At 36.1% G+C, this 13801-nt stretch overlaps 1 protein-coding gene across 6 annotated transcripts; it reads right to left on the bottom strand.

Annotated features, from left to right (window-relative positions):
* Positions 1 to 2069: 2069 nt before the first annotated feature.
* tardbpa (TAR DNA binding protein a) lies at positions 2070 to 8027 on the bottom strand. 6 transcript variants are annotated; one of them, XR_908992.3, is made up of 7 exons: positions 5868 to 8027; positions 5546 to 5709; positions 5311 to 5451; positions 4373 to 4543; positions 4150 to 4234; positions 3206 to 3355; positions 2070 to 2489 (listed from the first exon to the last, which is right to left on the bottom strand). XR_908992.3 is itself a non-coding variant. In XM_011476959.3 (6 exons), exons 1-6 carry the CDS (start codon positions 6106 to 6108, stop codon positions 3258 to 3260), a joined length of 900 nt encoding a protein of 299 aa, XP_011475261.1. In that variant the 5' UTR covers positions 6109 to 8027; the 3' UTR covers positions 2070 to 3257. The 6 variants fall into 6 exon arrangements, 3 of the variants coding, with proteins under 3 accessions (XP_011475261.1, XP_023812294.1, XP_078806880.1); XR_908991.3 differs by having other exon boundaries at positions 3718 to 4234; XR_002873520.2 differs by having other exon boundaries at positions 3206 to 4234.
* Positions 8028 to 13801: the final 5774 nt, after the last annotated feature.

The following is a 13801-nucleotide window of genomic DNA, read 5'->3' on the forward strand; positions in this document are numbered from 1 at the left end:
TTCAGTGAGTTTCTGATGAAAGTGTGAACTTAGATGTCATGCAGATCAAGACGGTTGCAGCTGTTCCAGCACCTGCTGCTGGGCAGAGGAACAGAGACCGTGGAAAAGGGCTGCGGTGGCTTTAGTGACGGCCATATTGACAACAGTAGGAGGCTTTTCTCAAAGGTCATTGTGTTTGACTCTCAGGGGAAACTGAAAATAAACCTGTCGTTAGGATGCTTCAGTCTGAAGCCTTAAAATGAAGCACAGGAAGACAGAGACCTGCAGACACCAAAGAAACTTATTTTATATCTATAATTAAAAGCATCAATAAAACTCAAGAAGAACACAGAACCGCGCTTCTATGGGTCTAAACCAGGGGTCTACAACCCGAGAATGCAACCCCTCCATTGTGGCTGTCTGGTTAAAGTAAGAATAAAAGTTTTACTTTATAAAGTACTTTTAAAAGGTAAAAAGTGAGTAGCAGTAACTAAAGTAGTAAAAAAAAACCTCAAATCTTATTCAACTCCTTCACGAAAAGTTGCAGGACAGTCAAATTAAAGCATTTTAACAGATTTTTGAGCACCGCATACCACAGAAAATCAATTGGTCAGTAAGCACCACCACAATTAAGGTGCACCGGATTTTAAGGCAGATTTGCTATTCTTGAACATATAGGATTTTAAGTGTGCTCTAAAAATACGGTAACGATCACTTCACTAGCTCTGATTTATTTTGGTATGTTGGATTTAGAAATTTCTTTTTGAGATGCACCACAAATGGTTAAATAAACTGTGTTTTTTGTAATCTGACATTACACTACCTATTTGCTGCATTGATACTAGGTGACACAGGATGTATTTTATTTTGAAAGGAAGTCATGTGAGCCTCTGTTAATTACGTCATAAACTGTTTCATGTTTTTTTGAGAATCCTTTTCCTATGTATGTTTTATTCATGCAAAAAACAAGTTTTTTTTTTTTTTTTTTTACACAAATAATAGTAACAACAGCATAAATACAAAGCAGTGTCCTGTTTTTGTAACCCTTGTGCTATCCTAGGCACTTTAACCTTGGGAGTTGGGTCATCTAGACCCACTAGACAGTGCCCTGAACCTTTTTTCTTCAATGATTTGTGATCTTCACTGGTGTCCATGGATTACATGGAATCTTTCCACCTTTATCATGGTAGGGAGAACATGTCAAAGTAAGGGTGGGGTCATCTAAGATAGCACAAGGGTTAAGGGGTGAAGTGAGACTTTGCGGCTCCTGCTGGGTTGTGGTCAGTGATAAATTGACCCAAATGATTCTATAAGATGCTTTACTGAACTAATTCTTTGCTTTCCAGAGAACATGGATTTTTTTGGATTGCCTGTCCGAGTTTCCAAGAAGTCTCTTCTGTTAAGATTTTTATGCTCACTGTGACTCCAACACATTATCTGCATAACAAGCGCACATATTTAACCCCACATAGTCATTTTTGACGGTAATTATATTTTAGATAACACTTTTATTAACCTCAGTAATGATTAGTTACTTTAGAAGTTACTTTTTTTCCCTTGGCCTTCAAATGTTTGTTCAGTCTTCTCACCCAGCTGTTAAAGTTTTGCAATAAACAGGCTCAAGGAGATGTTTAAGAGTTAATGGTCAGCTACTGGGTTTTAGGATTAACTCGACTTCAGGCTAAATTTGCAGGAATGTCCTCTGGAAACTTAACGCGGTCTTTTAGAGGCTTAGGAAAGGCTATAAGGGAGTGTTTATGGAGTACCTGAATGTTTACCCCTCATAAGAACTCTAGGATGTATACATTTTTAACTTCAAGGTTCATTTCTTTCTTTTATCAAAGTATTGTTTTAGATAGATGACATTCAAACATCCTACATAATGCACTAAGTTTCTCTTCTAAATTATTACCCGTTTTAAACAATTATTTGTACAAAGGAAAACAATGATAAAATAACCTCAACTCAAAATAAAATGTATACCAAAAAACTGTTTAATATAATGAAGCAGAATGTCACACAGGAATAACGCTGAACTTTTGAATGAAGAGCTCAGATAAAAAGTTTTTCTTGCAGTGAGAGACCACAGATATAGAAAAACCTCAAAAACTTTATTTCACAATTCAACACGTACTTTTTAAAACAGATTAATACTGTTGTAGCATCACTTCAGGTTACACTAAAAATTTAACCACAGTAGCAACCAAATGGTTGCCATGTTCAAAACAAAATATCAGCGAAGGAGAAAGAAGAGAAAATGTAGTTTTTTTTGTTTTGTTTGAGCTAATAAACAAAAAAGGTTTTTAGTCCCGATTGTTCAGGAAAAAACAAAACAAAACAAAAAAAGCTCAGTTGATTATGATCCAGTTTGAGCCCAGCTAAATTTGGTGATCCGAGGATTCTTGCTATTGAGATGATGAAGATCCTTTTCAGGATAGGCTTTCATCTTCCATGCAACTGACTCCCACCTCCATTCAGAAGAAAACCTGGTCTTTCCATGTCCGAGGCCCCTATACATGTAAATTAAAGTGTTTGCAGTTCAATAAAAGTCAAAAAGAAATCATTATCAAGAGTATCATCACCTAGTCAAACTCAGTTTTTATTTCAGACTTCCCTTTAATTCACAAAACATAGAAAAAGCATTCATAACCACTTCAAACACAAACTTTCAATGGGAGCTTGTCAAACATTCATCACATCGCCTCTCAGCTCACCAGCTGTGTTTCTGCCTCACAAACGTCAATAACAAAGTCACGTCTTCACACTGAGAGGGTGGTAACAAGGAGAAAAAGCACACAACCAGACACATTCACAGCAAACAGGAGGAGCTCTACTAAAGGATACAAATATTTAGAGTACTTGACATTTCACTGTGACTCTAAAAAGAATAATGAAAATGATAGCAGAAAATGGAGAGCTTAGGATCTTCAATGCAAGAAATGTCCTTGTGACAGTCACTGGGAACACACTCGCACTGGATTCTTCCTCTCACACTCGCATCACGCCACAGGATCTTCAACTCTTGCAGGCATTTGTTGCTTTCAAAAAAACCAAAAAAAAAAGACCTTGCACAAACCGCTCTTCTCACACGTGCTTTCGTTCAGCTTCTTCTCCTGTTTCCTCTCGCTCACTCAGTCCATCACCAATCCCACTCACTGAGCTACAACATTTCTTTAACCAAAAGGCAAGCGGAGAGAAACGAAACAAAAAAACAAAACACACCCACCGTCTAAAACAGTATATGCAGGGTGACGTTGTGTTCTTGGATGACAAAGCATTTACACATGGGAGGAGGGGGACTGATACTGAGACCTGCCGAACATCTGCGTCGCCAAAGACGCGATGCCTCCCGGGAAATTGCGAAAAAGTTGGTGAACTGCAGAAGAGACGTCCATGAAGAGTTTTCCAAAAACGATCAAAGGAAAAAGAATCAAATGCTCAAACATACATTTTCATATCAAGGCCAGTTCACAACAGGCTCTAACAGGGGGTTTGAGGTACTCATGCAATCTTGTAAATCAGTATGGTCCATGCGTAATCATCGTGGTGTAAAAATAATGTCACCAACAAAACCATTTTGGGGAGATTCACTTAAACTAAGCATTTCGCTCATTCAATGCATAACTACCCAGACAGTTTTTACTATATATTTTCCATTTAATAAAATAAAAGGCAGTGTATGATTTTTTTTTTTTTAATTTTAAATAAGATATCATTCTCCCCTGAAGGTATACTTACCATATTAGGCTAACAGCAACATAAAAGGTCAACTTGAGGCCTTCTACATTCCCCAACTAGATGACTTTGACTCCATAGACGTGCCAAACCCAGAGCTGAAGCCACTGCTGGAGGCGTTGTTATTGCCTGCAGGCCAACCGAGGCTAGCTGAGCTGGGGCTGCTGTAACTCGTACTTGCAGAGCTGTAAGTCTGATCTCGGGTGGTCGTGGCTGTCCCTGACGTTGTTGTCAGACCCTGCTGGTTAGCTAGCATGCCCATCATTCCCCAACTGCTTTGAAGAGCTGCCTGAGCAGCTGCCACCATTGCTGGGTTAAGACCCAGAGCCCCAAAGTTAACTCCTCCACTGCCGCTGCTTAGCCCCCCTCGATTACTGCCGTAGCCCTGACCAAACCCACCAACCCCAAACCGCCCTCGATCCATCATTTGCCTACTATTATTGTGCTTGGGCTCAGCGTTGGAGATGTGAACGCTGACACCCTTGATGATCAAGTCTTCTCCACACAAGGCCTGGGCAACCTGAAACAACCCAACAGGATGGATCAATCCGATATTGATGGATATCAAAGATACTTGAAAGGATTTGCCTATTTACAGCTAAAATTCCTTTTTGTTTGTAAGAAGAAAAAAAAAGTTTTGAAAAATGGTGACGCCTACCTGATCATCAGCAAACGTGACAAAAGCGAATGCACGGAAAGGTTTGGGAATGAAGACGTCGGTGACTTCACCATACTGCATAAAGTACTGCCTCAACTCATCAGGCGTCATGTCTTCTGTGCAGCGGCCAACAAATATTTTGCGGCTGCGCATGGGCTCATCGGGACAAACCTGAGAGGAAACATAAAATGTATTTATTAAAAGAAACTATTTAAAAGTGGAAGCAAGAATCTAAATTGTTGGTTTTATGGTTTAAGGCAGATGCTTTTTTGTGATTGTGTGGCGAGTTTGTAAGCTAAGACAAAAATGCATACGTTTTTGTTTTTTTAAAAGGCTCAATGACTAAATTAACTTATTTTAGTCTTATTTTTTTTAATTTAACAAGGATATAAAACACCTGATTTTTAAACATACAGGCGCTGGCTCATAACTGATGAAGAAGCAGCAATTGTAGGTTTTCATTTTTGCTTACAATTGTTTACAAGAAGCCAAACTCTTCCTTTGTGCTAAAAATTATACAAAAACGCAAGATTTGCTCAACAATAAACCACAGCTATTGTAAATTTATCATCTTTATTTCAAAATAAATGCCAGTAAATTTAAAATGACATTCATATCCTCTTGACTACCAGAGAACAGAAATGTTGTCCAGTCAAACATTTATTTAAATCCACCGAAACCACAATTCCCAAAGGCCCACCCCTTCACGTTTGGTTATTGGCATTGTTGGTAGTCAGGAGGATACAGTCAACTGTCATTTCTGACAGTCTCTTAAATTTTCTACCAAAACTGTTTTTCAGCTTTTATTAAAAAAATACTATCCAAATAGTTTAGCATTGTTCTATAAGATGTAATCTCTAAAGGTGTCATCTATAGAAGTGTATTTATCTGTACATTCATTTTACAAGATTCTAAATAAGATGGTTGTCATATTGTACCTTTGAGTTCGGAAGTTTGCAGTCACACCATCGTCCATCAATCATGTGTCTCTGAGTGATGACTTTTGTTTGTGTCTCATAGTCAGCAAACCGAACAAACCCAAAACCTTTAGAGTTCCCAGTTTTTGCGTCCCTCTTCACCTAGATAGTAGTAGTAACAAGAGTAGTATAATCAACCATTTCAGATGTAAACATAACAATTAAATAGAAAAAGAAAGAGATTGTACATCAATACCTGTACCATGATGACCTCCCCAAAAGTACTGAAATAATCCTTCAGGTCTTGCTCTGTTGTTTTCCATGGCAACCCAAGGACAATGAGATCTGACGTTTTCTGAAAGCCTCTTTTAACTTTTACAGCTGAGGCAGCATCTATTTCCTCCATCTTTCTTTTGTTATCTGTGAGGGATAAAAACGCATCTCCAGTCAAAATAGAGAGATGTCTGGGACGGAAGCAGACCCAAGAGGAAAGAGGTCGTTTTGAAGTTCTTTCCTCTCTTGACATGACATCAACATCAGGTGTACAACTGGAGAGTGGCGGAAGACTCTTGACTAACCTTTGGGATAATTGACGACATAGACTAGGTTTCCCCATTCGTTCTCGGGCGCATGCAGAACTCCTTCAACGAGCCGGACCCCCCTCATACATTGGGACTCTGGGTTTCTGTACCGCAGCCCGCAAGCCCCTGGGAACTGAGCAGCTACCGATGACAGCAAAACAGTACCATCGTCTTCCGAGGGGATCTCCATAGGCTCTTCATTTTCATCTTCGGCCACCCGAATATACAACTCTGACATGGTGTCCAGAGCTGCGAAACGTGGCTCCAGCTAAAACAAGTGAACCACGCGAGTTTGATCTTCTTCGCTTGGTGTCGATCTTTGTTCTAGTCTACTCCTAAGTAGGCCGATGAAATGTTCTTACAATCTCAATGAAAGCCTGAGTGAACTATGCGAAGTAGTCCACGTTAGCTTTGAAAAACGTGTGGTCCTGAAAGGCAAATGTTTTCTTGAGAGGAATAGCCACGCGTAAACAAGTTAGCCAGCTAGCTAATGAGCTAACAAGCTCAGGACAACTTAACAAATAAATGGCCGCTCCGTGTACACTGTCACTGAACACACGAGTCGCCGTTTTGTTTATGAGTCCACAGTCGATAAAGTTGTCCCCAAAAATTCATTAAAAAAAGTAGTATTTTTACGCTACAATTATGTACGAAACAATACCAGCTGCACCGAGCTAAACCTAAGCAAGCTAACAAAATGGCTACGGAACGCTCACCGTGTAAAGATGACATCATTTAGTTGGGAGACAGCATTGTCGTTTTTCTCAAGGGATGTCACAAATACAGAAGGAAAATATTATTTTATTATTTTGACTTCAACCAGCCAGTAAGTTGGTATTTTAATTAAATATGCAAGATTAACATTTATTGTTTTTATTTTAAATATATTTTGTGTCATTGTGATGTAGTTTTTTTTAAGTTGCAGTCTTGACACTACCCTGTAAAATACAATTGTGAAGATCCCTCCTCCCCGAAATAGCAGGCTTCCGTTGGGCCCGTTTGAAAGCAAACTCTATTCGACTAAATAGTTATTACATTTTAAATTACTGATTTAAACATAGTAATCTAGTATTATTTATTTGATTTTATCAGTTAGCTGACTTTGAGAAATGTCTTTAAAATTTATTTATTTATTATTATATTTTTCTCTGCAAAAATCGGATTTCCCACTTTATGTACACTTTTTATGGAAACATAATTACATTAAGTGGACACAGTTACGCAGACGAAAGAGAAAAAAATGTTAAACATCACTCATAGACCATTGACAACACGTTAATCTAACATGAATATTTTAGACGAAACGGATCATTTTTCTGAAGCGCATTATTTATGCTGATGATGCATGGGTCGGATGCAACTATTGAAGTTATCTGATAATTTCCGAAAATGATGTTTTAGTGGTCACGTAAATATGCTTAAGAGATATTGTTTAAAAAAACAACACAGTGATATTTTATATTCTTGACACTCTAAGTGCACATTTGGACACGACTTTTAAGAACTGTTACTGTTACTGGCCTTCTTTCGGAGCGCCATCTAGAGGTTATATGGTGAAACTGCATCCACGTTATTCGAAAAAGTTTATACTTGAAGTAAAAATGTTTGTAATTTTAAGTAAAAATCTCCGAAAGCCGTTATCCGCAAGGATAAATAAATCACTGCACCAGTTTTGAATAAACGTCAGTAAATCGATTGCAACACTTCACTTTGGCAGCCGCCTGACCGATTGCTGCAGAAAGAATGTTTTTCTTTCTTGTTCTTCTTCAATCAAAGCCCACTTCTCCTCCTCCTCGTGCTCCATGCTGCTCCCTGACTCCTGTTGCTCAATGTTTGGCCAAACAAATACTGCTCATCTAACTCATCCCATCGTTTGATCCATTAATCCTTTTTATTTGGTGAGTCGTCTCTTTAACGTGCTTTAGATGTTCTAAGGATAATTTTAAGCTAGCGCTGCTGAAGCACCGATTGCCTTTAGTGTATCCAGTAAAGTTTGTCTAGTTGTTGTTCTCTTTGTGGCCGAATGTTGTACTGTTATTGGTAAAGTTTAATGAGTGCAAATTATTTAGTAGTTTATTCCGTTTTTGGGGTTTTCTTATGTTTTTTGATAGTAATGCCATAACGGTCTACGGCATTTCAATTAAATCATTATATTGCTTTAAATTTGAATCACGAAAATATTGAAAATGAATTTTAAATAGTTTTTTTTCCCCCTCTGTCTATTAACTTTAGTGCTTATTGAATCTGGTTACTGTAACAAATAGATGCATTTCATTTTACTCCACTTTTCTGTGAACCTGAAATAATTTGAAATACATTTATTGAATGATTTTTGTTGAGTTTTGACTGTTTTTTAGTGCTTTTTTGTTAATAATCTACCCTTTGATGCTTAAAATAGCAGAGGAAATCTCTGACTTTAATTTATTTAACTCAATTTAGTGTTTTATGTATATCTTTTTAATCCTCAAAGAACTGATAATCATTCAAGATGGGTGACCTCAGCATCATTTTCACAATGGTTGGAAAATTCTCCCTCATGCTTCCTTTTCCCCACTTTTCCTTTTTCTTTGACCCTTTGACTACAATTCTAATCTCAGAAATTTTTTATTCTGAGGATTTTGGATTTTGGACTTGGATCCTCCACAAGACAAAATTATTCTCAACTGAAAGTTAAGAATTTACATTGAATTTTTGGATGCTCTTAGTTCATTCATTCATTCATTCATTCATTCATTCATTCATTCATTCATTCATTCATTCATTCATTCATTCATTCCAATAAAAAAAATTACCTTTGTTTTATTTATTAGGCTGTGTGTCGTTTTTATTTTTATTTTATCTCTTTCTTTCTTTCAACATGTATTGCTGATCTAAGAATTACGACATAGGCTCAATAAAAATTATAAATATAATACATATATTTGCCTTATCTTTCTGATTTATTCACACACGTTGGCTCTAAAACTAGCCTCATTATAGCCTGGACCAGTCAGAATTTCAGCCCTGAAGTGAATTGCAATATCGTCCTCAGGGGTTAAAGCAAAGAAACAAACATCAGCCTCTTGAGAACAGTATTGGGGAGTAACTCACTACAAAAGTAATGAATTATAGTGATATCATTTTCTTGCTGTAACTAAATAATGTAAGGCATTTTGAGTGTTTTACTCCTATGCCCAGTAACTTGTGCTTTACAACAGACGTACCACTCAAACATTAAGCTTTAAAAACAAAATGATTGTGACATAAATGACTGAGCTGAATTTCTTAATTCTTAAGTTTGCATTGGTCCAAACACTTTAATTTCATTTTTGTGTTCCTTCTTGGTGTTTTTAGTCCATTTTTGTCTTTCACAGATCCGTGTTTTTATACTATGTAGATACACTTTTATATTTATTAAGGTTGCTCCTGCAATTGTGCTTTCAATACTTTACTCTATCAAAGTACACAATATTTTTGGTTGTCAACGGCCCTCATATAAACGAGAATTACTGTGGAATATTTTATTTTTTATTTTACTTCTGCATGTCTTTTTTAAAGAAAAAGAAAGTAACCTAAAAGTTATTCAGGATTTGTGTAACTAATTATCATTCCAAATAGTAATATTTGTAAAGTAAGGGATTACTTTAGAAGATTGACAGTATGAGTAATCTGTACTTTATTACAGTTTGAAAGTAACTTGTGCAATGCTGGTTGTGAGAATGTGTGTAAGCCACAACCTTTCTGTCATAGTTTTACCTTAATGCATGTCATTTCAAAATGCTAATACAGATCAATTGCATTATTTACACATTTTCTTGTGTTTTGTTCTTTGAACTGAGGAGTTATCTAAAATATTCATAGCTTAGGACACTCTAGAAGACGGGGCAAAATCTGACTAATTGTGTCACCATTAGCCTTCTGCTTAACCAGAAAGTGCCCAAATAGATGTGTAGATAGTTCTGAATACTCTTGACTATACATGCTTCAATGAAGAGGCTCTAGTAAAATGACCATTAGATCAAATGCTGAGACAGCAAGCATGAGATGGCTTAACCACTACATACCAACTGGGAAGATCTGTTTGACCTTTTTCTTTTTTTGGTCTTTTAAACACAAATTTCTTTACTTTGGTGGCATTTTCTAAAAACAATTAGTTTTATCTCCATAAAATTTGAATGTATTGAAATGATCATTTAAATAAAAGGTTAATTTGACCAATAATCAGACAAAAATCTGGGTAAGTTTTTGTATTTAAATCACCAATAAAACAACTAACACAGCCGGTGTTATAACATTTGCTTTAGGCACAAATAATCTCTTAGCAACATGTTCTTTCTAAGAAATGAACAGAGGACAAATCCATTATATTCTGTTGAGCTTAAGTGACTTGAAAGGTGCCTAGTAAATATAAATTATTAGTAGTAGTAGTATCAATATTATTTCTCTGATGTTATTTACATAAAGTTGAACATTTGTTAACAAGAAAGGCCTTTATAGCACGTATCCACATTTCCTGCTGGATCATTGAACTTTTCACCTGTCGGTCGCCAACACAACAATGTCTTAGGACAACTTTGTTGTTGCTTTGTTCAAGAAAAAGCTTCTAAAATTGGTTTAGTAGATAAGTTATTGTCTCCAAATGGGTCAGGAGGGATCAATGGATTCAGCTGGATTCAGCAAGTTCCTCAAAAAAAAAAAAAAAAACTGGTATGGAGACGTGGGATTTTTGGATGTCAGTCTGATCTAGATCAACACTGATGGGACTGAAGACAAATCAGAGCAGAAGAGATTCTGAAACCCTTTGCCAGCACTTTGCCAGGTTGCCATCTAGTGTTTGTACACGGTATTACACCTGAGATTTACTAGATTAGTGTTTTTGAAAAATGGAAAATGGAGTCTTTCGGCTTAGAAGGTGGTTAGGAGGTCTTTATGCACACAAATAATGGAAGTGACGTGTCAAAAGGCAAAAGAGCACTAACAAGTTAGAGGTTATTGTCAGCTGTCACATGAAGTAAAAAGGCTACAATCCTTTAACTGTAAGTAAAAAAACAACAAAGAAACCATAAGAGTACAATAAAGTATTCAAGATTTTGTAAAAAAATATATGACAAAAAAGTAAAACAAAGAAGTATTTGCTAAATTGTGTTCATTAATATTTTTCAGATCTGACAAGTCAAAATCAACAGTTGGGAAACAATAATTTTGCATTTAATTTAAATAAATAAGTCAGTCAGCACATGGAATTTGCTCAAATTGGTATTTTGACTTAAATGCTTATTTTAACGGTTTATAATTTGCCCAACAGTTTTTTTACTCTATTATCTTCCTAAAACAGCTATGCCGTTGTCATGGAAATGTCCAGAACATGTCTTTGAAGTGTTGTTTTCTGCATAGAATCATTGCAAACATCAGCAGAAGAATTTTTTTCCCCCTAAAACTAAACAATAAGTAGGAATTTTCATTCTGTAAAAAGGTTTTAGATGAACTGTTGACACAAGTTTTGGTAGAGTTGGAAGCAAACATGATATGGAGTTAAAGATAAAACAAAAAACATTGAGCCTAAAACTCAGATGCCGAAATTCTGAAACTCAGAAATGTTAACCCAAAAGTGAAACAAGAGGAAAAGACAAATTAGACCAAATTACTTTAATGCTCATGGTTAGAACCTGCTGACTGTTCAGAGCCGCTTTTGATTGTCATTTTCCTTATAAGTAAGAGTCATCTTCAAGCTCCATCACTAAAAGATCCAGCTTTTCCAGGATGCTGTTCATCCACTCAGTTATCAGATGGTTAGCCTTTTTTTTGTTTCTATTTCATTTATACTGAGGGGTTTCCAGGGGAGAACAGGTCAACTTCTAAAAGGTCAATAAAGTTCAAAGCCCCTAAGTAAATGGCTCATTTTCAACCTATAGATTTGAATTTTTACTTCTGGATCATCAAGTAAACGTGGTAACGGGCTCCTTTTGGTTCAAGACGATGCATCATCAATCCCTGTGATGTTGGTCCTCTTCATCAGAAGATTCTGGCCGGACAGCAGCATCTTCTCTTGCTCTGTGTCATGTGATCAACTCTATGTACAGCTGAAGGAACACAGAAAAACTGCACAGGCGCGTCATTACTAGACATCACTGTGACCACAAGCTTATTCCAGGCTGGTTACTGTCCTCACATTGTTTGTTGTTTAGAAACATTTGACAATTTTTTTTTTTTGTTTGTGCGTAACACAAGACAGATTAAGACAAAAATCAATTTTTGTTTTGTTTTTATTTTGTTTTCTGAAAGGCTTCGTTTTACTTTTTCTGTTTTATTTTCTAAATTTGGATGGTATTTTAATTTTTGTTGACTTTTCTGTCGTGTGTGAGGACTGACTCAAAATCAGACAATATTTTAGAATATTTGGAAACACAGTTAAAACTTTGAAAGATTGAGTCATTTACTGTACATCTCCATGGTCAGAATTTCCATCTTAATTTTCTTGTGTTCACATTTGTTCAAATTCTTGTTACAACTGCTACAAACTTGTGATTTAAAGCCGTCAGAAAATGTTCATTTCTGTTAATGTGACATGCTATGTGTCTGTTTGCAGTTATGCAAGGTGGCACTACTGCCTGTGAAGTTTAATTAGACAAACAAAACACCTTTTGGGTATCTTCCAGGTGTTGCTCAAGGGCAGTAATATCCTGTAATAGGCAGGGACTAAATAAACTAGTTTTTTTTTCCTGCATTGCCCAATAGACTGGAGTGGGAAATCCCGACAGTTGATTAAAGTAATGCCGCCTGTCACAGAAACTTGTGATGTTAAATTGACTTGACGATTTTACAATTTTATATTTTCTTGCTATAAATGTGTTTTTAATTTGGGTATAAAATACAAGATTTTTTAGAAATGATAACTTATTATGGCAGGGGTCTGCAACTTGCAGCTCCGGAGCCACATTTGGCTTGTTTACACCTCCATTGTGGCTCTGGTTAAAGAAAAATACGAAAGTTTTGAATTTAAAAAAATAAATGTAAGTACGTAGAAAAGTAAACTAACTCAAACTTGATTCAACTCACTCACAAACATTTGGAGGACACTGCGTATCACGAGTCAAATGAAAACATTTTGACAGAGTTTTGTGCACTGTGTACCACAGGAAATCAATTGGTCAATGAGCACAACCAGAATTAAGGCACACTGGATTATTGGGTGGATTTTTTATTGTAATTATAATAAAAATGACAGACCAAAATGTATGGTTTTGAAAAATCCAGTGTTGGTCACTTAATTAGCTCTCATTTAATTTTTGTTTGTTAGATTGACAAATTTACTGGCCTAGATGCACCAAAACTGTAAAATAAACTTTTCTTTTTTATATCATTACTATTATTATACTATCTACCTACTACATTTGCTGCATTGAGATGATCCTATTTGACACAGAGTATTTTTTATTTTGAAAGGAAGTCATGGCCAAAAAAACAGCAGTTCATCTATATTAATCATAACAGTAACAATAACAGAAAAACAGTAATTCAATTTTTCGGACGGATGAAGTGAGACTTTGTGATTGCTACTGTGTCAATGAGAAATAAACCCAAATGGATCTTTGAGTGTAGAAGGTTGCAGACCCCTGGTTTATGAAACTCCTCGTCATGTTTTGGCAGTAAATTGTCAGAAGATGGCGCTATTGAATATGTTTCAAAGTGGTGGTTTATAGCTTGCCTTCAGATGAGCTTTACCAAAATTAACCAGTTTGACTAGTTTTTGCAGGTTCTACTCCTTTTTTCCAAACTAAAAGACAAACGTTTATTTGGAATCATTAAATATTGAATGTTTTATTAATTATGATTGCCAGTGCTGTTTGTATGCAGTTAAGATTTTAGATAGAAACACAGATTAGAACCTAGAATGGAAAGTTTTGTCATCTTTCTTTAGCAATAGTCTCATCTCTTCTGTCCCACTGTGACCT

Source organism: Oryzias latipes, chromosome 7, assembly GCF_053564925.1.
Source record: "Oryzias latipes strain Hd-rR chromosome 7, Olatipes_Hd-rR_3.1".
NCBI lineage: Eukaryota > Metazoa > Chordata > Actinopteri > Beloniformes > Adrianichthyidae > Oryzias > Oryzias latipes.